This window comes from Triticum urartu, chromosome 7A (assembly GCF_056163025.1).
Source record: "Triticum urartu cultivar PI428250 chromosome 7A, HENAU_Tu73, whole genome shotgun sequence".
Lineage (NCBI taxonomy): Eukaryota > Viridiplantae > Streptophyta > Magnoliopsida > Poales > Poaceae > Triticum > Triticum urartu.
The window spans coordinates 143,024,435-143,048,253 of NC_141879.1; the positions used below are offsets into that span (position 1 = coordinate 143,024,435).

General features: G+C 48.0%; 2 protein-coding genes and 1 pseudogene across 2 annotated transcripts; 2 read left to right on the forward strand and 1 right to left on the reverse strand.

The window, feature by feature from the left end:
* The first annotated feature begins 4,871 nt into the window (after positions 1-4,871).
* On the forward strand, positions 4,872-7,794 carry LOC125525955 (uncharacterized; annotated as a pseudogene).
* A 4,140-nt stretch (positions 7,795-11,934) lies between these two features.
* Positions 11,935-14,824, reverse strand: LOC147958625 (uncharacterized). Its single transcript, XM_087532224.1, has 3 exons — positions 14,021-14,824; positions 13,744-13,860; positions 11,935-13,437 (listed from the first exon to the last, which is right to left on the reverse strand). The coding sequence occupies exons 1-3, from the start codon at positions 14,822-14,824 to the stop codon at positions 11,935-11,937; spliced, it is 2,424 nt and encodes an 807-aa protein (XP_087388350.1).
* Positions 14,825-18,022: 3,198 nt separating this feature from the next.
* On the forward strand, positions 18,023-21,525 carry LOC125520895 (uncharacterized). The gene is made up of 5 exons (XM_048685935.2): positions 18,023-19,867; positions 19,964-20,156; positions 20,256-20,449; positions 20,569-20,727; positions 20,823-21,525. Exons 1-5 carry the CDS (start codon positions 18,207-18,209, stop codon positions 21,163-21,165), a joined length of 2,550 nt encoding a protein of 849 aa, XP_048541892.2. The 5' UTR covers positions 18,023-18,206; the 3' UTR covers positions 21,166-21,525.
* The last annotated feature ends 2,294 nt before the right edge of the window (positions 21,526-23,819 follow it).

Sequence of the window (23,819 nt, forward strand, 5' to 3'; positions counted from 1 at the left end):
TCTAATTTTGTCACTAAAACTACCATTTTTGAAAAATGACCAGTTTAGACGATTTAAACACGTTTATGACATGCGGGACCCACCTGTCAGGGCTGACGTGACGGCAAAGTCAACCTCGTTTATCTTGACCTTTAAATTGACCTTTATGATAGGTGGGGCCCACACATCGGTCCCTTCAAAAAAATAAAAACAACCAGGACCCTATAACTTTTAAAAAAGCATCCTTGCAGGTTTTATAAAAAAGCAATCAGGTCCTTTTCAGTTTTGTAGAGAAAGCAATCGGGTCCCTGCCGACGAGCTCGTCGCCGGAGCCGGCTGGCATTGGCCTGGCGAGCTCGAGGGCGTGCCAGCTCCTGCGTGCAGAGCGGCCGAGCTCCAAGTGCCGCATAGCCCCGTTCTGGAGGTGCGGCACGCGACGCGGCAGGGCTGGAGGGTCGCTGCAACCATGGCGGGCGACGCCATGCCCATCCAGCTCCTTCCCACTGTTGTTTGCCACTGTTGCTCCTTCCCGCTGCTTGTCACCGCCGCTGCTGCTCCTTTCCCGATGCTGCTGTTGCTCCTTGCCGGGGCTGCTGCTCTTTGCCATTGTTGCTTGCCACTACTCCTTGCGACGGCTGCTCTACTCCGACAGCCACGGTACCGAGGTCGAGGCAGCAGCAGTACGATGAAATTCTCGCCGGCATCGCCCATATTGCCATGGTCGACCAACTGCGCATCAGAGCTGACCTGGGCGAGCGCAGGAGTGGGGGAAGGGGACGACTGAGTCTGGGCGTGGCGGTGACAGGCATGGCCATGGTGGCTCAATGTAGGCTTGGCGGCGGCGACGCTGGTGAGAGTGGCATGGCCATGGTGGCTCGGGATAGAGAATTCAGGGAAGAGAGCTAAAGAGAGGAAGAAGAAGAATGGCGTGTGGGTCCCACCTGTCATAACGATCAGCTCAACGGTCAAAATAAACGAAGTTGACTTTGCCGCCACGTCAGCCCTGACAGGTGGGTCCTGCATGTCATAAACATGTTTAAATCATCTAAACTGACCATTTTTCAAAAGTGGTAATTTTTGGTAGTTATCAGTCATTTTTTGAATGTGGTAGTTCTATGGGACGGCAATCCCTAATGTGATAGTTTTTTGTCAAATACTCATTCGAATTAGTTCTGGAACATCACTGATTAAATTTGGTACAGACTTTTCTTTGAACCTAAAATTTGCTGCAAACTTTGTTACATCAAGAACATGCTTACAAACTTGGTTGGAGAGGTGATTAAATAAGTCTAGAAACACTCGTGTTCGTGGCCCTAGCCCCTAGGCTATTGGGTTACTCATCAACTTCTTGTTTTTTTAGGTGAAAAAACACGTTTTTTGTTGATCCGTTTTGAAACAGTCCACGAAAGACAAAGGCTGGCACCGACCATCACCAAAATTTACCAGACCACACCATAAAAACACACACACTGTATATACTTGGTAATTCTACAAAAAACGTATATGCTGGTGTTGGAATTTTCTTAGGACCGGTCTAGCTGGCGGCCGGGCGCTCGCCGCCGCTCGCGAGCGGCCGGCCCCTGGTCTCGAACGTCTAGTCACCGTCACATATTAAAAAGAGCAAAATTACTAGGACGCGTCTAATCGGTGGCCGGCTGCCCACTAGCTCTCCGTGGTGGCCCGCCTATAAAAGTAAGTTTTTGTCTTCCTCACTCATATTAGGAAAAGTAAATATGTGTGGATATATGTGAAAAGGATAAATAATTGCAAATCATATATGTGAATGAATGTGAATGTATTTAACTCGTGTTTTCAGTTTTTTAAAAAACCATAACTTTCAAACCGTGCATCAAATTAAGATTCGTTTTCACTGTTGGAACTCTTGCGACGTGCTCTTCAAAAGTAGATCCCGCATGGGATGTTTCAACGAACTAGTATTCTTGCTAAGTAAACATCAATGTCTGTGCAACTAGACTACATACCACGCCAACTGAGCATATGTGTGTGCCAATAGTCGTGCCAACTAAACAACAATATGTGTGCAACTAAACTACATTGCCGCGCCACTGAGCATGTGTGTGCCAATAGTCCTGTCAATTAAATATCAATGTGTGTGCAACTAGACTAAATATCAATGTGTGCGCATACGTGTGTGCAACTAGTGCTCTGCCTACTAAACATCCATGTGTGTGCAACTAGACTATATTACAAGCCAACTAAATATATATGTGTGCAACTAGTCTTCATGCCAACTAAAAATCAATGTGTGTGCAACTGGACTACGTTACAAGCCAATTAAACATCAATGTGTGTGCAACTAGACTACATTACAAACTATGACAATTCATATGCGACTATGCGGACGAGTTGTGCAAGTCTGTGGCCATACATGTGCCAACTAGGACTATTATGTGTGCAACTACAACTACTGTGAATGCAGGTTCAAAAAACTGGTTTAAAAAAAATTACACCATATAGTACTAAAGTTGCACAAAACAGTAATGAAGTTGCACAATATAGCGCCAAAGTTGGCATAAAAAAATTTCGTCGAAACATACCCATGCGGGATCTAGTTTCAAAGATCTCGTCGCAAAGAATTCAACAGCGAAGACGGATCTGAATTCCGACGCGCGGTTTGAAAGATATGGCTTTTTAAAAATTTGGAAAACCAAAATAATTGTACATGAATCTGTTTCTTTCAAATCGAACTAATCAGTGTGAACACATTAAATACTGATAATGACATGTACTAGCAGACAAAAAAACAACTCATGCGTAGCTAGGAAGCCCGGCCGCTCGTTGTCTTCAAATAGTGCGTATGCACTTTTTAGATTTTAGGAAATTACTATAATCCAAAAGTGCTAAAAGAACACTGCTAATTAATTACCCTATGTGGTCTTTTCTCACGTGATGGATGTCTGTTCTCATATTCGTTCCTAGTGCATTAACTTTTTGTTTTCAAAATTATAAATGACATATCTTCTAAACCACGTGTCGAAATTCAGATCCATTTTCATCGTTGAAACCCTCGCGACGTGCTCTTCAAAAGTAGATCCCACATGGGGATGTTTCGACGAATTAATCTTTCTGCCAACTAAACATCAATATGTGTGTAATTAGACTACATTGCAGCGCTAACTGAGCATATTTGTGTATCAATAGTCCTGCCAACTAAACATCAATGTGTGTGCAAACTAGACTACATTGCCGTGCCAATTAAGCATATGTGTGTGCCAATAGTCCTGCCAACTAAACATCAATGTGTATGCAATTAGACTAAATTACAATCCAACTGAGCATATGTGTGTGCAACTAGTTTTCTTTGCCAACTAAACATCGATATGTGTGCAACTAGACTACATTACAAACCAACTAAACATCAACGTGTGTGCAACTAGATTAAATTACAAGCCAACTGAGCATATGTATGTGCAAACTAGTCTTCTCTGCCAACTAAACATCAATGTGTGTGCAACTAGACAACATTACAAGCCAATTAAACATCAATATGTGTGCAACTAGACTACATTACAAGCCAACTGAGCATATGTGTGTGCAACTAATCTTCACTGCCAGCTAAATATCAATGTGTGTATAAATAGACTACATTACAAGCCAACTGAGCATGTGTGTGCAGCTAGTATTCTCTGCCAACTAAACATCAATGTGTGTGTAACTAGCTTATATTACAAGCCAACTAAATATTAATGTGTCTGTAACTAGACTAAGTTACAAGCCAACTAAGCATATATGTGTGCAACTAGTCTTCTCCACCAACTAAACATCAACGTATGTGCAAACTAGACTACATTACAAACCAACTAAACATCACTGCATCAATTCGGTTAGCTGCACTGTCGTCTTCAGATCACCAGCATGTCCCCCAAAATTGATGTTGAGATCTGCTAGCTTGTCTTTCACGTGACACAACTCCAGCTCCAAAATGTTTGAATCTAGGCGAGCATGTATCAAAGAAACTGAATAAGGCGAGGCCAAATCGGTGTAGCTAACAACAACGAGCAGGATCCAAAGAGAAGTACAACTAGGAGCGGGATTCAAAGAGTAGTATAGTGTAGACGCTCGATCCCCGCTGATGCTCGATCGCCATGGCAGTTGTCGCCGCTGCTGCTTACAGGCGACCCCCAACATGAGGTAGCAGGTACCTTGACGACCACCACGAAACCGCCATCCACAACGCCGATGCTGACGACATCTTTCTCTGGCTCTGAGAAAAAGGAGAAAGGGCGGCGGCGTTGCTGCTGCTCTGGCCCCACGGCCGACCTGCTCGCCGCACTCCGTCGCTCCGCCGAACAGAGCATCGACGAGGATCTCCGTGCCCTCAGGATTCGATGTCGGCATGGACCTCCGTGCCCAGCACCGAACAGAGACGAGGAAAGGGGATCGAGAAGAGGAACGAGAGAGATGGCAGAGTGGATAAGGCGAAGAGAGAGAGAGATATGGAGTGGTCGTTACTAACAGCGACATGTCGTCTAGCGCGGCCGCTCGGTTTGACTAAATCGTGCGCGTGCACTTTTTAGGATTTGAGATTTTCTTTAGGTAAGACCCCTTCCAATATTTCACCTTGTACAGGTGCTAAGCCTTCCACGTAGGCAAAAAATCTGATGTGGCATGCTATTTAAGAGGAGAGAGATGAGTGTGATGACCCTTGAAAAAAACAACGCTAAGCGCGTGAACCCCTAAGCAAAATATTTAAAGAAAGGAAGCCCACCAATACATGAAGAACTTTAGTTGCTAATCATTAAATGAAGCAAGCTTAGTAACCATAAGCTAAGCACCTATGCATTAGGAAATATAGTTGCTAAGCTATTTAATGTATTTAGCATCTCATCTAAGCACCTATTCATTGACAGCAGCCTAAGAGTGTTGGGAGTTGGAATCGGATATGGTTTCATGGTTTGTCTATATATAGGCGTCCGGGCCGTACTCGTGCTGAGCCGATCGTCGGTTCATGCACGGAAGATAAAATTGACGCCTCCCCCGGCCCCCAAACCCTGATTGTGCCCTCCCGTCGCCGCCGGACAGATGCCGAAGCTACCGTCGTCCTCGACGCAAGCCAAACCGATCTCCCACCGGCGGGCGAAGAAACCTCCGGCTCCGGACTGCCCAACACTCTCCGGCTCCTCTCGGCCGGATCTCGACAAGAGCCTCCCAACTCCGTGCACCCTCTCGGTTCCTCCAGGACACGGACGATCACTACTCCATGATCCAGACACGTACCATGAGACGGAAGCTTCCAGAGAGCAAGGATGGTCCGAACTCCTCACCCCAGATCCCCATCTGGGGAGCGAAGCGGGCACGCGGTTCCTCCGCCGGAATCCAACCCGATTCCTCCTCGGCTTTTACGAGGGACTGGACCGATCTCGGGGACGAGCCCGCGGGGCTGATCGCGGAGCGGCTGCTCGCCGACGACGTCGCCGACTACATCTGCTTCCGCGCAGTCTGCCGTCCATGGCGGCTCTGCTGCACGGACCCGCGCGCGCACGGCATCTTGGACCGCCGCTTCCACCCGCGCCAGTGGATCATGCTCAGGGAAACGGGAGACTCGCCGCGCCGCCGGTGCTTGAACGTCCACACCGGCTGCTCAAGGTGGGCGTACCTGCCGGAGCTCGACGGCCACGACGTGTTCGGCCCCACCACGGAGGGCCTCCTCGTCCTCCTCGACAGGGCCACCTGTGTGGTTGGCCTGTTGAACCCGGTCACCCGCCAGACGGCCGATCTCCCGCCGGCCACCACTGTCATGACCGAGACGGAACGTCTGGCGGGAGCCTCTGTCAGAAGTGATTGGTTGCAGGTGTCGGGCGCTGGGCTAGCCGACGACTGCACCATCGCCGTCCATTTTAGAATAGAATGTTAAGGACGCTTGCTGTCATCAAGCCAGGCGATCCGCACTGGACCGTGGTCGACCGTGGCAACTTGCTCTTGCCGGCCATGTCTTTCGCCGGCCGCTTCTACTGCGCCACCTTTGAGGCCGTGATGGTGGTCGAGACTGGTGGAGATCAGCCGCCACGGCTGGTCATCGCTGCCAACCTGAAGAGCAGGCTGCATTCCAGCATGATAACGGACACTCTCCATCTGGTGGACAATGGCGGGGAACTGATACTTGTGGACCGGCAATATACCCACAGGAGAACATACAGGGTGTACCGAGTGGACATGGATTCGAGGAAGATGGTGCCCATCCGTGGGCTCGGTGGACGCGCGGTGTTCATGGGCACTGAGCTTGCTCTTTCCGTCTCACCGTCGGTGTTCCCATCCATCGACGCCGATGCAATCTACTTGGGGTTTGAGAAGCGGATGATAGGCATGCGGTGCAAGAGCCTGATTCATCTTGTGGATAAAACCGCCGATGCTGAGCCTCGTCAACTTAGAGGCAGCATCGATGGCATGCCGCTTTATGAACCCCTGGGTCTTGATATTTATCTATCTTGGTGTGTCGCTAGTTTACGTGACACCTCAATGGACATGGTTTGTAGCACCTCTCCTAACCGTGCGTTGGAATCCCATGCTCAACCCAAGGGCCAGACAAAAGCGGCCCGACGCATCAGCAATCGCACGCACAAGCCAAGCAAGCACTTCTCTCGCGGAGTGGGTGACGTCGTTGGAGTATAAAAAAGAACGAGATCAAAAAAAGTGACCATCGAAGATTGATCCTTCTAATCTACAATTTTCTTCATCGGCAATGGTTGCTACTCTGGTGCGCTCGTCCTATCGGCCCTTAGCACGACGACTTTCTGACTGTCTACTATAACAAGGTTTGCCCGGCTTCGGTGAAGGAGGAGCGATGACGGCGGCACACCTTCGTTCGCTCTAATGCTTGTAGTCGTCGCTAGGTGGTCCACGGACATGGTTATAACTTTTATTATCTCTATATTGTTCTTTTGTACTACCATGATTAAAGATGTAGATTGAAAGTTTCTCAACAAAAAAGAAAGAGATCGTCACGGAATGGCAATGCAGAGCAGATGACAGGTAATTAAACTGGACACGGAACTTACTCCTTTTGTGGGCTCGGTGGACGCGCAATGTTTTATAGGGACTGGATTTGCTCATCTTCGGTGTTCCCCTATATCAATGCCGATGCAATAATCTACTCCTCCTCCTCCGTAAAAAAAAATAAGAGCGTTCAGATCATTACTTGAGGGAGTACTTGAAAAATGAGGGGTAGATGATAGGTAAGATGGACAATAGCGCAATCCATCTGGTGGATGACACCGTTGGGCCTCGTCAACACGAATACATTATCGATGACAAGACATTTTATGAACCCCTGGGTCTTGATAACTATCTATCTTAGTGTGTTACAGGTTATCGTGACATGACACCTTAATGGACACAGCGTGATCCATGATAGATGGCGACCAAGAAAACTATAGGCAGGCCTCTCTTGACGCGCTCGGTGTTCACCATCACGGAACCCGCCTGGCCGGCATATACGTCTATTGGCGGCAGACGAGAGACCGGCGAAGTCCAGCCATGGTGCCCCAGTTCCCCTGCCTTAAAAGTTGTAGACTCCTTTGAGGAAGGTCCGAGTGTGTAGATTGTAGCGAGGAACTTTGCTCATTGTACAATAGTATTACCAAATCGTAGAGTGCACCTAGGATCATGATAGCTCATGGTCATTTTCTTTTTTTATCTTAGATCATTATTCGATTGTCTGTGTTGGAGAACATGGAAGCGAATGGAGCGGGCTTTATAAAGCCATCGGCGATCGATCCATGCATCCATTCCATCCCCAGCTTGATGCAAAGCGGCTCCATGGAGCACGATCGCATGACGTACTACATGAGCCCGTAGACCACGTACATAGGCCGGCCGGCTGCCTGCTTTCCTTTTCGTCTCGTCGCTCACAGCGTGCACGCATGGCGTTCATCTGCTTTAATTTAGCACCCTTTATACAGTACAACCTCACTTGCAAAGCCACCCAAGATTAAAGCGCATGCACCTAGCCTTGCTTCAATCGCACTCCATCAATCTTGTTTCATGAGAGCTGTATACTCGACGGCTTCTGCTTGGAATGCTTGAGCATTTCGGACCATACGTTGTCGGAAGGGTTAAATTTCGAAGTGGTTTCAACGGTGAATCAAGTAGCTAGGGAGATATAAGACACAGTGAATTATTGAGCATCTATCTAGACAAATAAGAGGGACACGTACTTGGAAGCTGGATCGGATCTTGGCGAAGGAACCCCACACCCAGCCGCGCACGTACTACACATCAACAGTCTTTGTGATACGTAGCATGCATGGGCCCTTTCGTTTAGGAGGGGAGGCAGGACGCGACATGCATGGGCCCTCGACCACTAGGAAGACGATGGCCGTCCATGAGAGTTTTGGGGTGCATGTGCTCTGGAAAGAATGTTCTAGGTTTGTTGCGCTTAATTATATGGCATGAGGAAGAGTGATGATACTGCTTGGTAATCATGTTCCACTAGATCCACGTCCCGAGGCACATACATTATTTATTCTTCAGTAGTACATCTGAAATTCTTTATGTGTGTGTATACCCTTCTTTGCTTAGTCTATGCATGATCCATATTTCCGTTTGGCATGGAGATAGGCAAGCAGTGAGTGAGAATCCGCCTAATTTCTCCACCAAATTCACAAGTCTGGAGCCGCGGCGTAGTGGACCGGTACGGGAGTCAGACACTCTGAATCGAAAGTGAGCTCGTACCTAAATGCCACGCCGTTTTGTTCTTGGTCAGACCCGGCCCGTTCACTCGATGGGTGCGCGTTCTTTTCATCACATCACGTAGCGTTACTATCTCCTCTTCATCGCTTGGATGATGTGGACGTAAAAAACGGGTTCCCGAATATAGAGGGGGGAAATCGAACCCTTGTGAAAACGAAGCTCTAACGACTCGAAAAGTGCTGCTGTTTAACATGTCCATGTGCGAGCAAAGTAGCGGGAACACATCTAATGCAAAAGGAAAAGCGCCGCGCCGGTACTAATAGCTTTTTGGGGGTGAAATGATGCTCCCTTTTGCAAACATTAGGTACGAGCGTTTTAGGACTAGTAGAGGAGGGATCCCTGTCTGGGTAGCCGAGGCAGTATTTCACCTGCTAACTCTGTACTGCGAAGAAAACTGCACCGGTGTCTGGCAAAAACGGATGCCATGCCACGGTATCCGCGTGCGCTGAGTTAAGCCGGCAGATGCGGCCGGGGATGTGAACGATGAGCAAGGAACAAGGGCGGCGTGGCGTGCTGATGATCGATGTTTCACGGAGCACTGCTCGAGCTAGCTAATTCTGTTAGGTTATCCATCGTCGTCGGGCGTCGCCGTTGTGGCAGGCCACGGGGAGGTCGATCGGCGAGCACGCGCACGCACGTCGTTGCCCGGATGATTTGTTGTGCCGGTGGACGGGCTGCGCGCGACGTGCACGCGCTTTCCGCGGTCCCGTTCTATTCTAGGTCCCGCGTGTCAGGCTGTCAGCGGCTCCTCGTGGAGTTTTTTATTTTATGCGGCGAAAGAACGGGGGGCACGACGCGAGCCAACGGCAAATATCTCGCGTGACGCCCAGTAGACCGTTTGTTTGTTGAGGGCCAGGGTTTTAATATTTGTCGGCGACAGCCAGCGGTCTCTCATTTTTCTCCTAATAGCAACTTCAATGGAGCGATCCATTTTATCCATATACATCCGTTTGTATCCGCATAAACAAAAACGACGGCCCAATGCAAAGACCCATTTTTTTTGCGTCCGCTTTGTGTCCGCGCGGACCCATTTTCATCCCAAATTTGAGACTGAAATGGGTCCGAAGCGAACACAAAACAGACGCTTTTGGTGGCTTCTTCGTCCAGCTGCGTTCGCTGCACATGCATGTTGGCCCATCTATCATCCAATGAAAGAGTCCACTCATTCATCCCATCCCTTTCTCTCTCCTCCTTTCCTCTTTGTCGCCACCCACGACGGCGCGGGCACAGAGCACGACGCGGTTTCGATGCAGCGGCACACCGCCAGTGCAGCAGCTCTCCCTCCGGTCTCGCGCTCGCACTCGCGACCTTGCCTGGGGCTGCTACACGGCGCTCGCCCTCGCGCCCATGCCTGGCCTCGCCCTCGTGCTCGCGCCAGCGCTCGTCCGGCTACGCGCCCGTGCCCAAGGATGTTGCACGGCCCTCGTCCTTCCGCGATGTTGGCGTGTTCCACCGCTTCCCCGGCCGATGGTGCTGCAGCCGGTGGCCTCACCAGCGCCCGCGCCCGGCCTCGCCTCGCTGCTGCACGGCGCTCGGCCTTCCGCGGTGTCGGCGTGCTCCACCGAGCGCCCGGCCGGTGCCGGCCGGTGCTGCTACAGTCCACTGGCCTCGCCTCTCGCCCGCGCACGGCCGGTGCTGCTGCAGTCCACTGGCCTCGCCTCTCGCCCGCGCACGGCCGGTGCTGCTGCAGTCCACTGGCCTCGCCTCTCGCCCGCGCCCGGCCGGTGCTGCTGCAGTTCGCCATGCTCGTCGTGCCGTGCCGCGCTCGCCCTGCCTCGCTGCGAGTTGCCCGCCTGCTACGTATTCGATGAAATGCTGGAACGGACATGCACAAAATGGGTTTGCCTCCCATTGGGCGCACCGGCTGACCCAAACGAAAAAGCGGACATGCATGTCCGCTTGGCCGACCTAAACGGACAAAAAGCAGACAAAATCCGCGTCCGTTTGGGTCACCCCGTTGGAGTTGCTCTAAAACCCACGTGCATGATTAAAGGTTGACCATCCTAGGCACTTATGGCCGATGCACTATCTTTACGGTTTGATCTTAGTTTGACAACCACAGTCGGGTCTAATCATATAGAGGTGAACTCGAACAACATTGAAGGTGATAGAGACAATGAAGAATGAATGTCACTTATTCGGTCTATCCGCGGTAGTTTTTTAATGATTTATATCACCTTGCGTGTGGTTTTCCGCTTATTATTATTATTGCACGCTCATAGAGAGGCTAATTATGTTGTTAATAATTTAGCCAAACTAGCTAGAAGTAAGGTGTGTGCGGTGTGGATGAAAGATGCTCCCGTAGAAATTGTTGATACTTTTGTTAAAAAAATACTATGATGAACACTTTGCAATAACGAGTAATTTTGATGTAAAAAAAGGTTGACCACCCTAGGTCTTTGATGTAAAAAAAAGGTTTTGCGGCTCTGATTTTAGTTTTGGCGGAGTGGCGGTGGTTCTTTTAGCGGAAGCACGAGTTTTTTTGATAAATTCCGCAAAGCCTAGAGCACAGATAATCACCTTTTTTTAAAAAGGGGGGCTTCCTCGGCCTCTGCATCAGACAGATGCATACGGCTACATTTATAAATAAATAAAGTAGTTTAATAATGTCTTGCAAAGTGCTGCAACAAAGGATAATGGCTCACACAGAGCAAGTAAAATAAAACAAGGCCCAAAAGCCACAACCGGCTGGCATAGTAAAGAGAGATAGGTAAACTACGCGCCTATCCTATTACATGACCGCCATCCAAACCGGTTGAATAAATCCCGCGCTACCATCTCCCACCGGACAGATCCAGTAACCAAACACGCCCTGACCTCCGTCGGAGTGAGTAATGACCACGTACGGATTAGCGCAGTAGCCCGGAAGAGAACCTGCAAAAAATGAATAGTTGTTGTTCTGTTAAAAGCCAAGTCATTTCTGCAGTTCTAAATTGCCCATAACAACGCACATGCTCCCACACGAATTTGTCTAACTGTTTCGGCCTCTATACCAACCAGCCACGTTCCAAACAACGACCTGACCGAATTCGGAGGAGTAATGTTAAAGGCAATCTGCACCGAGCCCCACAACACCCTCGCCATCGGGCACTCAAAGAAAAGATGCTTGATAGTTTCATTCCGATCACAGAAACTACACCTGGTAGATCCTGTCCAGTTGCGCTTAATCAAATTATCTTTCGTTAGAATGACTTGTTTATGCATAAACCACATAAACACTTTAATTTTGAGAGGAACCTTAACTTTTCAAACGTGTTTGGAACTAGGAATTACACTAGAATTGATGACATCAATGTACATCGACTTGACTGTGAATTCACCAGATTTAGTAAGCTTCCAATACAACTGATCGGGCTGATGAGTAAGCTGAACCTCCATGACTCTACTCACCAGATGAATCCAAGCCTCCCACCGGTCACCCACAAGCACCCTCCTAAATTGGATGTTAAGAGGAGCAGATTGCAGACTCGTTGCAACCAGAACATCCCGTTGCTGCATAATGCGATAAAGCGCCGGATACTGGAGTGCCAATGGTGCATCACCTAGCCAGGTATCTTCCCAGAATCGAGTGTTATTGCCATCACCGACAACAAACTTTGTTCTGTTAAAGAAAGTAGCTTTGACCCTCATTAACCCCTTCCAGGAGGGCGAATCAGAGGGTCGAGCCGTCACATGCGACAAGGTTTTAGAGTACAGATACTTGTTACGAAGAATCTGCGCCCAAGTTGCCTCAGTCTCGGCAGATAACTTATAAAGCCACTTACTTAGAAGGCATCTATTCTTAACTTCAAGGTTCTCAACCCCAAGACCCCCTTGGTCTTTTGGTCGGCAGATGACATCCCATTTGGCTAGGCGATACTTTCTCTTAGTTTCATCGCTCTGCCAGAAGAAACGAGACCGATAGAAGTCCAGTCTTTTCCTAACTCCAGCTGGAACCTCAAAAAAGGATAAGAGAAACATAGGCAAACTCGTGAGCACCGAACTAATAAGAATCAATCGGCCTCCATACGACATAAGTTTGCCCTTCCAACAGCTCAGTTTCTTCTCAAACTGATCCTCGATACACTTCCATTCACTGTTAGTTAACTTACGATGGTGAATGGGGATACCAAGGTAAGTGAACAGAAGAGTCCCCAAATCGCAACCAAACAGTTGCTTGTAAGCATCTTGTTCCTCTTTGGCTCTACCAAAACAGAACAACTCACTTTTATTGAAGTTGATCTTCAGACCGGACAATTGCTCAAATAGGCACAATACCAGCTTCATATTTCTCTCCTTAACCAAGTCGTGCTCCATAAAAATGATTGTATCATCGGCGTACTGCAGAATGGACACACCACCATCTACAAGATGAGGCACCAAGCCACCTACTTGTCCTGCCTCCTTTGCCCTTCCTATCAAGATTGCCAACATATCAACAACAATATTGAAGAGGATAGGAGACATTGGATCACCTTGCCTCAGGCCCTTGTGTGTCTGGAAATAATGACCTATATCGTCATTCACTTTAATTCCAACACTCCCTTTTTGCATGAAAGATTCAACTTGGCGCCTCCAAGCTTCGTCAAAACCCTTCATACGTAAGGCTTGTTGTAGAAAGGGCCATTTGACTTTATCGTACGCCTTCTCGAAATCCACCTTAAAAACTACTCCATCCAATTTTTTCGAGTGAATTTCATGGAGCGTTTCATGCAGGACCACCACCCCTTCAAGAATGTTCCTATCCGGCATGAAAGCAGATTGAGTAGGCTGCACCACAGTATGCGCAATCTGTGTGAGCCTATTCGTTCCGACCTTGGTAAAATTTTTGAAACTCACATTAAGAAGACATATTGGCCGAAATTGCTCAATCCGCACTGCCTCTGTCTTCTTGGGAAGAAGTTTTATCGTCCCAAAATTTAGCTTAAAAAGGTGAGGCTGACCAGCGAAAAGATCATTGAACAAAGGCAATAGATCTCCTTTAATAATGTGCCAACATTTCTTGTAAAAATCGGCCGGGAAACCATCCGGGCCAGGAGCCTTATTATTCTTCATGTGGGAAATGGCCCCAAATACCTCTTTCTCAGGGAAAGGAGCAATTAAGATATCATTTTCAACAGCTGTCAGTTGAGGCACATCCTCAATCCTAGACTCATCCAGCGACACCCAGTTCTCCTCTGGAGGTCCAAACAACTGCTTGTAATACCCAGTGATGTACAACTTTAAGTTTTCCTGACCCAGAATCATTCCCTCATCTTGCTCAAGCTGAAAGATTCTTTTTTTTTCTATGCTTGCCATTAGCAATCATGTGAAAAAATTGTGTGTTCGTGTCCGCCTGGACGACCCGTCGTACCTTGGCCCGAAGCGCCCACTTTAATTCTTCCTCACGAAGTAGCTCTTTCAGCCTCATTTCCGCATCGAGCTTCGCCTGGAGCTCCGAAGCTGGTAGGATCATGTTCTCAGCTTTTACATTCAGGGACTGAATAAATGAAAGGAGTTGTTCCTTCTCAATCTTATAAACCCCACTAAGATGTTTAGCCCACCTTCGTAGGAAGCTTCTCAAGTGCCTAATTTTATTCTGCCAGCGCTCAAGTGCAGTTGTACCTCCTGCATCCTTAGCCCATACTCTGGCAACTGTATCTAAGAACCCTTGTCTCTCGAACCACGCAAGCTCGAACGAGAAGACATTCTTATTACCCACATGAGTGGCCTCCCCAGAATCAATGAATAACGGCGTATGGTCTGAAATGCCCCGTGTAAGTGCCTGCACCGTTACACAAGGGAATTTCTGCTCCCATTCGACGCTAGCCAGAACCCGATACAGCTTCTCAAACGTCGGCTTAGGTAGTGCATTAGCCCAAGTAAACTTCCTGCCCGAAAGCTCAATCTCACGCAGATCCAGACTTTCAATGATGGTGTTAAACATGAACGACCATCTACCGTCAAAATTATCATTATTCTTCTCATCCCACCTTCTGATAATATTAAAATCACCCCCTACTAGGATAGACAGTTGCTCAAAACCACAAATCCTAACCAAATCAGCCAAAAAATCTGGTTTAAGCTCGGGCTGTGCGGCTCCATAAACCGCCACCAAAGCCCAGTTAAACCCATCGGCCTTTGATCTCACCCTAAACTTAACTGCGAAATCCCCCATGACCACGCTTCGGACTTCTAACGAGTCGCATCTAACTCCGAGTAAAATCCCCCCTGATCTTCCTCGCGGCGGTAGACAATGCCAATCAAACTCAATACCTCCCGACAACGTATTGAGAAATTGAGGCGAAAAGTCGGCTCTACCAGTTTCCGATAAAGCGATAAAGTCCAACTTATGCTCAATAGAAGCCTCAGCAAGAAACCTTCTTTTAGCCAAGTCTTTCAGACCTCTGCTATTCCAAAAGATTCCTTTCATAACTCGTCATGGGATTTTTTAGCTGTTCTAATCCGCGCGCTCCTACGCACTGCGGAAGTCGGATAAATCTTCCGCTTCCATTTGCATTTAGGAATATTAAAACTCTCCAGCTGGTCCTCACAACCAGTCTCAGAGGCTCGCACTTCATCAAAGTCCACTCGCTCATCTTCCTCCTCAGGAGCGAGATCCGCACACAAATTATCGAGGGCCCTAACCCCCAAAGCATCAATCTCGGAGTTATTCATGGGTTTAACCGCAGCTAAGTTACGAGTCATCTCAAGCGCCCGCTCAGCCTCTAAATCCAATAAATCATTAACCGAATTTGAAATTTCACTATCATTGCTACCTAGTGAAATTCCTAGCTTATTTGCATTATTAATAATCTCATCATCGAAAAAATGCAGAATAGAATTAGAAGTATTGACAGACATACCCGTAGTGACCTCCACGTCACAAAGCTTGGCCGACCTCATAGCGCACCGCTGCTGAATGTCGTCCACCTCCGGATGGTCCTGGAGACGGCTGCTCAACCGTCGCCCCTCAGCAACCGGATCCGGGATACCACCGAAAGCAATCACCTCCTCCCGAGAGGCTCTGCTGGGGTGCACCATGCCGGGGGACGGAGGAGCCATGGCCTCCTGCCCGAGCTCCCCCACTACCCCGGCCAAAGGGCGAACTGTCGGCACCGGCGCCGCCGGCACACAAGGCCCTCGAGGCGCCACAGGAGAAGATGCCCCCGAGGCCACCGAGGCCACCTGCCCCGAGCCCCGTCCGGGCTGCGACTCCATCGCCAGCACCGCCGGTCCGGAAGAAGGAAGTAAAGGTGTCTGGTAGAGCAACCTCGGCCTCCCAACCGAAGGCTCAAGCTGCACCATCGGAGGCTCCCCCACCGCCGGCCCTGATGAGGGAAGCACGGCCACCTGCCCCACGCCCCCATCAGCAGCAGGCAACCTCGGCTGTACCTGCACAGTCGCGGCCGCAGATGAAAAATCCAAAGCCCCCATCTTCAGACTCTCTCCCGCGCCAACGACCTCCTCCGCCCCAATCCTAACCGGGATCGGCGACTCTCCCAAAGGAGGAAGCACTGGCTCCTCAAACTCCAGTGCCGGAAGTGAGCGCTCAAACACCTCATCCGACTCCACCCGATCACTCCACAGTCTCGGGGGTGCAGATGCCGGCTCGAAAGAGCCGAACCTGAGGGTAGTCGTCGGCACCGAAGAAGGAGTAACCGTCCCATCCGCAGACGTCTGAGCATCCGCAGATAATCACCTATGAGACAAGTTCTTTTTCATCTAATGATCACCTGTCAGACCAGTTGGGAAAGCTAGAAACATGGCTTAATTTGGTGGAAAAAAATCCGATGGCCATGTTGATGTGATCAATTTCATCAAGCATAGAGCACATATATCCACCTGTCAGAAAAGTTTGGCAAGATTATTGTAGCCAAAGAACAAATGCTCCTAAGAAGGTTGTCCTTGGTCAGGATACTATTCTTAAGCACCAGTCACATGAAGATCTTGATTCGTGGAACTAAAGTTGATGCCTCGTTCGATATTATGGTAGATCACAATTGACATGATCTAACATTCAAGATAATCATGGATTTTTGTACCGCAACTAGCTCGTGGGCTTTGGAGCATGTGGTGGAGGTCAGCATTGCAGAAGCAATGACCCTTAGATTTGGGTTCATGCTTGCAAATCAAATCGGCTAAAGTCGAGTAGTGTCGACTCAGGCTTCTCAATAGTGATTGAGTCAATGATGAACCGTGAGCAGTGCCTCGAGAATGCGGCGAACATTTTGTAAGAACTTTGGAGCCAGAGTTGACCAAGGTAACCTTTCAATTTTGTCCGAGAGAAGCAACTTTCATACCTCATAGCTCCCAAAAAAGGCCACCTTAAGCCACCATGCCTCTTTTTTTGCGGGTGTAAGCCATCATGTCTCTGGTTAAGGGGTACTCCTAGTCAAGTGACTCTGTCCATCTCTCAATGAACAAATTAAAACATGGATTCCTAAATCAACACAATTAAGGATTTAGGTTGTGTTTGTTATTTCTATCGATTCTCATAACTCATAACCCATAATCTCATTTGTATCAAATCATTTTTCTTCTTCTATCATATAGTTTAGTTTACCCGTTTTTGCTTGCTTTTCTTCTAAATTTTTCAATGGTGTGCCTAGCTCAGTCGAACCAAGTCATAGTCAAGTGATACACCATATAAAAAAAGAAAAAAGAAAAATAATCTTTTGCATGAATCTTCATATGAAAGCTCATGAATATAACATCGACTGAGACTTCGATAAGTCTTAGTCGACTGAGGCCTAGCAATCCTGTTTTTACAACATATTACTACAAAATACACATGCATCACACTTGAAACCGAGGCTTAGAATTTTCAAATGGGAGAATAGCATACGGAAACCAATATTCTATGAAAACTTCATGGAAAACCATATCTTAAAGTTTTTAAAAAAATTGAAAAAATGCGGGATGTTAAGGAGGGTGATGTTTTATTGCCATGCAAAATTTTAAGTTAAAATACATTACGAGATGTGAGCTATGAAAACTGTTCGGCATTATTCAACGCTCTTTTTCATAGTTCACATCTCGTAATGTGTTTCAACTTAAAATTTTGTGTGACGATAAAACATCATCCTCTTACCATCCCTTATTTTTTCTTCAGATTTTATTGAAACTTCAAAACATCATCTTCTTCTGGTTTTTATTGGTTTTCACCACTGAATATTGGTTTCTGTATGATATTCTCCTTTTTCAAACACTCCTTTTGACTTGCTTTGACCCTCCCAAGAAAGGGCAACCTAATAAGAGAAATCTAAACAGACCAGCAGCGATCCCGTTAATTTCGCCACCCCAAATTCCCTTTCCTAAAGCCACCCGACCCGCGTACACGCAGCCCCCCCCCCCCCCCCCCCCCCCCCCCAACTTCCACTGCTCCCGAAAGCTTCCTCCCCAAAAATCATTCGCCATCTCCTCCTCCTCCTCCTCCTCCTCCACTGTCACTGTCGCTTCCTCACCGCCTCCACCCGGACCGCTTCCCGGAGCCCACAGCCGCCGAACTCCGGCCCGGCGCCGCGGCCTCTGCCGCCGACGCCTCGCCGTCGCGCGGGATGAAGGGCCTGTGGAAGCAGAGCGGGCTGGCGGCCATGGCGTGCGCCGACGCGGGCCAGCTCGGCCCGGCCGGCGCCGGGGCGGGGCGCTCCCGCAGGCGCGCGAGGCTCGTGGTGTACGCCCTCGCGGTGGCCTTCGCAGCATTGACGGCCTACATCGCCCTCTGCTCGCCCGCGGCCCCCGCCGGCGCGGGCGTCGGCGGGGCCGGGGACGGAGCCTCGTGGTTCGACGGCGTGTACGCCTCCACGGCGCCGTACCGCTCGCAGGTTTCGACCTTCTTCTCCTCCGTCTTCCCTGCCAACTCGTCCGCCCCCTCGCCCGAGCCGTCTCGCCGCGACGGCGGTGGCGCGGCCAGCGGATCGAGCGAGGGAGGCGGCGACGTGAGTCGCGATATGGATACTAAGCAAGTCGGAAGCGGGGCAGGGAGCGGTAATTCCGCCACGGCTGGGTCTGACAAGCAGTTGGGGAGCGGAGGTAGTGCGCCAAGCAGCAATGCCGCCGGTGCCGGTGCACCGCCGGCCGGGAACCCAGCGGGAAGTGGCACGGCCGCCGCCAAGAGCGATTCTCCGACGAATAATCCTGCCACAAGTGGCGGTGCGCCGGCTAGTTCGGCAGATCGGAATAAAGGTAACTCTACTGGAGGCGGTTCTAGTAGCCAGGCAGGGCGTCGTGGTGAATCCCCAACTAGTGATTCTGCCGGAGAAAGAGCCGTGCCGAAGGCCGACGAGGGGAGTGATGGATCCAGTAAGCAGTCGGGAAGCGGAGCTCCGACCAATAATGGCGCCGCTGGAAATGTCAGCGCGGTGAAGGCAGACACCAAGGATTCAGTTGGAGTCTCCGGCGGTAGTCCTGCCGGAGATGGCAGCGCGGTGAAGTCCGATTCCAAAATTGAGCCTGATAACCAGGCAGTGACTGCAAGCGGTGCTCCGAGCAGTGGTTCTGCTGCTGGAAATATCACCACAGCCAAGGCTGATGGAAAGGATTCAGTTGGTGCGGTTAACAGTGGCTCGGCCGGAAGTGAGACAGTTGTGAAATCTGATCTGAATAATGAGTCTGATGGTGCATCAGGGAGTGGAAATGTAGATGAAACCCATGAATCAGCACCAAGTGCTACTCCAGTGAAGAGCAATGCCGAAGAGGGAGGAATTCAGCACGATAAATCGAGTGGGAATGTGGCTTCAACTAGTAATCAGACTGCAGTGGCCGAGGAGAAAGAAGATGAATCTTCAACCAAGAACCAGACCCTTGTAGCATCTCCAATTGTGACCAAACAGAACCAGACGAGTGGACCTTCTTCTGTTGGAAGTGATAGTGCGGTGAATAAGAAGGAAGCAACTCCCCAGGTTAGTGCAAGTTCACTGAAGGATCATTCATCCCAAACAATCGCCGCAAAAGCCGGGAACCACAGCGAAGTTCTGGCCAAAGGGTCATCAACTAAGCAGGCTGGTGGTGCCGGTGGAAATAAGAAGGTTGACTGGATAAAGGAGATGGCCGGCTGTGACATGTTCCATGGGAACTGGGTTCGGGACGACTCGTACCCTCTCTACCCCGGGGGATCGTGTCCTCACATCGACGAGCCCTTCGACTGCCATCTCAATGGTCGGCCGGACCGAGCTTACGAGAAGCTCCGGTGGCAACCCAGTGGATGCAACATCCCAAGGTGAGGACAGCTCATTAGACTAGCTCAATCAAATGTCAGTGAATTTATTTCATGCTTGGTGTGTAACATGACCATTTCTGTTATTTGTTACACTAGATTGAATCCAACTGATATGTTGGAGAGGCTGAGGGGGAAACGACTAGTTTTTGTTGGCGATTCACTCAACAGGAACATGTGGGAATCCCTGGTTTGTATATTGAGGCATTCTGTCAAGGATACGAGGAAGGTTTTTGAGGCTTCTGGTAGGCGCGAGTTTAAGACCGAGGGCTCGTACTCTTTCCTATTCACGGTATGCATGATTCCAGTTTGGACTGGTTCTACACTACTGTGATACTTTGCATCTTTTTCCATAATTAGAACATTTCTTTGTTGATTTTTTGTTGTTTAGGACTATAACTGCAGTGTGGAGTTCTTCCGCTCTCCTTTCCTAGTCCAAGAGTGGGAGACGCGAGTCAGCAATGGAAATAAAAAGGAAACTCTTAGGCTTGACATTGTCGAGCAATCATCACCAAAGTACAAGGATGCGGACTTCATCATTTTCAATACTGGACACTGGTGGACACATGAAAAAACTGCCCTAGGGTAACTTGTTTTTACTGCTCTCTTGTTGGACAATCATCTACATTTCATACTTGTTGCCTAGCATTTCCTGCCATACATTCGAATGCCTAAACACTGAAGATATGTTCAACGTGCCACAGGAAGGACTATTACCAGGAAGGTAGTCACATATATAGCGAGTTAAATGTCGTGGACGCCTTTCATAAAGCCCTTATCACCTGGTCCAGATGGATTGATGGCAACATAAATCCCAAGAAAACCACCGTGATGTTCAGAGGCTACTCAGCATCTCATTTCAGGTGTGTATAACCTTTCCTGTGAACTGCCTACATGCTATGTTGGTATGACTTGCCCTTGACCGAACTAATGTATTGTTGTGGATCTCAATATGCAGTGGCGGGCAATGGAATTCAGGAGGCAGCTGCGACAAGGAGACCGAGCCAATAAAAAATGAGCAATACCTTTCAACCTACCCACCAAAGATGAGCATTTTGGAGGATGTGATCCACAAGATGAGAACCCCGGTTGTTTACTTGAACATAACAAGATTGACGGACTATAGAAAGGATGCGCACCCCTCGATCTACCGCAAGCAACACCTGAGCGAGGAGGAGAGGAGGTCGCCTGAGAGATACCAGGACTGCAGCCACTGGTGTCTCCCCGGGGTACCGGATTCCTGGAACGAGCTGGTTTACGCCCAACTTTTGATCAGTCAGCATCAAATGCTCCAACAGTAAATGCAAGTATGAGTTTTCTGGATGCCTGTATTGTCAAGGATAATGATCATCAAGATGATCGACGTAGATAGTAAAGCTGCCGCTGGTGAGATCTCTCGATACCCCGTACACACATTCTTCGGTTAGAGGCTCATATAGAACTTGATGTTGTAAAGTTCATGCCTACGCTAATCAGAAGTAAACAGTAGTATAGATGAGATGATATATAGGTGATTCTGTGTTTTTGGCTGTGCTCAAGGATGTCACATGATGCATTCTGATTTTGTTTTGTATAAGCTGGAAAATACGAATGGCATGGTGCATAACAAAAGAGCTGTCTGATGGGTGGCACTGAAATCCTGTATGGTTTTGTTTTCAGTTGGTCTATAGGGCCTGTTTGCTAGTCTATGACTGAAAAATTGATACTCCGGTAGTATTTTACTGACCTCACATGAAGCCGGGATGCGACGTTTAGTCAATAAAAATAAAAATATCATACCGTTTTTTTTTTCAAAACCGAAAAATACAGTGCCTTCATATGCTGCTATCCTTGATTTTTCTTGTTCTAATTTAAAAAGTATAGGAGTATTGTGTTCTTGAAAGAACGAAAACGATGTGTTTACGAAGTACCTGCATGAGCAAGATATATGTCCTGATGTCCTGCATGAAACTCATGATGCATGTTGAAAGTTGAAGCACAATCTGCTGGAGACAGTTGGGCGCATCGCGTTCGCAGCAGCTGTTGTAATGAGCCTGGCTGTTTGATCCTGAGACTTTACGAGGCTACATTCGAGCCTGCATGCGCTCCCTGGTGAGTGAGTTTGCCGACATGTGTTTGATGCGCAGGTCCAGCAAAAATGGCCCAGCTTGCAGGTTGCAAGGCCTGAGATGCGCTATTGCCGGCAGACGCTGTGGCCTGTTTGATTGCCGCGTGCAGGTGCACATTTCTGTACCAAAACTTCTTTTTTCAATTTTCAGATGGGAGCAATATGTTTTTGCGTCATTTTATCGAAACCAAACAGTGTATCGTTTGGTTTAAAAGTTCAGACAGTGATGTGTCGGTTCTGTACTTCTGTTGACAGCGACATACGTACACCTGTCTCTAAACGAGGCACCGCTCAACAGTCAAGGGGTGTTTGATTTAGAAACTTCGTCATTTTATTCAGAATTTGGGGGAAAAGAATTCACCGGAGCTCTATAAGGAAGCACTCTACGACCCATTTCCACGCCCCGTTGGGCAGTTGAACTTCATCGACAGGATTAGTAAATCCTGAAGACCTGACCTGACTCATCTGCAATTCATCAACTGCAAGCTTGAGCACCAGACTGCGCTGCGGTCTGCAGCAGCTCAAGCAATCGACAGTTTAGTTAATTTTTTTTAGAATCGGCAGTTTAGTCTTTTTTTGGGGGGTGGAGGGTAATCGACAGTCTAGGTAACTCGACTCTTTTTTATCTGGCGCTTCAAGCGCCGTGAAGATCTCGGGCGCTCGCGTGCTGTCAACGCGGGCCGCGGCCCATTAAGCGCACTTGGTCCCCCTAGCAGCAGTTTCCGGTTTTATATAGATTTTAAAATCTTACATTTATGGCGAATCAACCTGTGGTTGAGTTGGTTAGGTGGACAGTGGTATCCCCAACCCACCACGTTCCCGTCGACGACGAGGCGCCTACGGTGACTTCGTAAATCTCAAGAAAATATGCCGGCTCAGTCTCTCGGAGGTGCTCATAGGGGTAGGGTGTGCGCGTGTGCGTTCATAGGGATGAGTGTATGCGCGTGTATATGAGCGCTTGTGTCTGTACTGATGCTCAAAAAATCTTACATTTATGAATGGTGAAATCATAAAATGTTTACGGAATTTTAAAATTATTAATGGAATTAGAAAAGTTCGCTAAATTTCAAAAAAAGTGTTAACATAATTTTGAAATATTCCATGAATTTCAAAAAAGTCCATGTGATTTGAAAAAAGTTGGTCTAATTTGAAAAAAATATAGTGTAATTGACAAAGCTTGACAGATTTGAAAAAAGTTCACGTGATTTGAAAAAGTTCATGTAACTAAACGAGAATTGAAAGATTTGATAAAAGTTCGTGGAATTTGAAAAAAAACTTCAATGTAATTTTTTCACAATTTTTAAAATGTGTGCGGATTTGGAATATATTCAAAAAATTATTCAGAAAATTTAAAAAGTGGGAAAATGACAAAAAAGGAAAACCAAGAAAGAAAAGTGGTGAACCGAGAAAATTGGAAGATTTGAAAAAAGTTTGTGGAATTTGAAAAAAAATCATAATAGAAAAAGTTTTACAAATTTTATAAATGTTTGCATCTATAGAATATATTTGTTCAAAAGATTTTAAAAGTGGGAAAGATGAAAAAAGAACAAGAAAAGAAAAAACAAAACCCGAAAAGGAAAAGTTGTGAACCAAGTAAATATAATACAAGAAAGAAAAAAAGGCAATGGAACCTTCTTGAATATTCCAAATAATAGAAGACAGATACTATTGTTTTTCATTATATGGGCCGAACCGTTAGGAAGGGAAGCTATAGTGGGGTGTGCGTTTTGGGCGAGATGCGTGTTATCTAGCGCAGCAGGCAACAAATAGTAGGAAACTAGTTTTTTCTTAGACAAACTAACAAGATTTATTTAACCCGTCAAAATGTTTACAGGGACGATCCAAAGA

Coding starts and splice junctions, on each gene's coding strand:
- LOC147958625 (XM_087532224.1), bottom strand. CDS start 14,824: ATGGGGGATTTCGCAGTTAAGTTTAGGGTGAGATCAAAGGCCGATGGG. Junction 13,861..14,020: donor AGTGGGCGCTTCGGGCCAAG/GTACGACGGGTC, acceptor TATTACAAGCAG/TTGTTTGGACCTCCAGAGGA. Junction 13,438..13,743: donor CTCCTTTCCCTGAGAAAGAG/GTATTTGGGGCC, acceptor ACTGTGGTGCAG/CCTACTCAATCTGCTTTCAT.
- LOC125520895 (XM_048685935.2), top strand. CDS start 18,207: ATGAAGGGCCTGTGGAAGCAGAGCGGGCTGGCGGCCATGGCGTGCGCC. Junction 20,450..20,568: donor CATGAAAAAACTGCCCTAGG/GTAACTTGTTTT, acceptor AACGTGCCACAG/GAAGGACTATTACCAGGAAG. Junction 20,728..20,822: donor TACTCAGCATCTCATTTCAG/GTGTGTATAACC, acceptor CTCAATATGCAG/TGGCGGGCAATGGAATTCAG.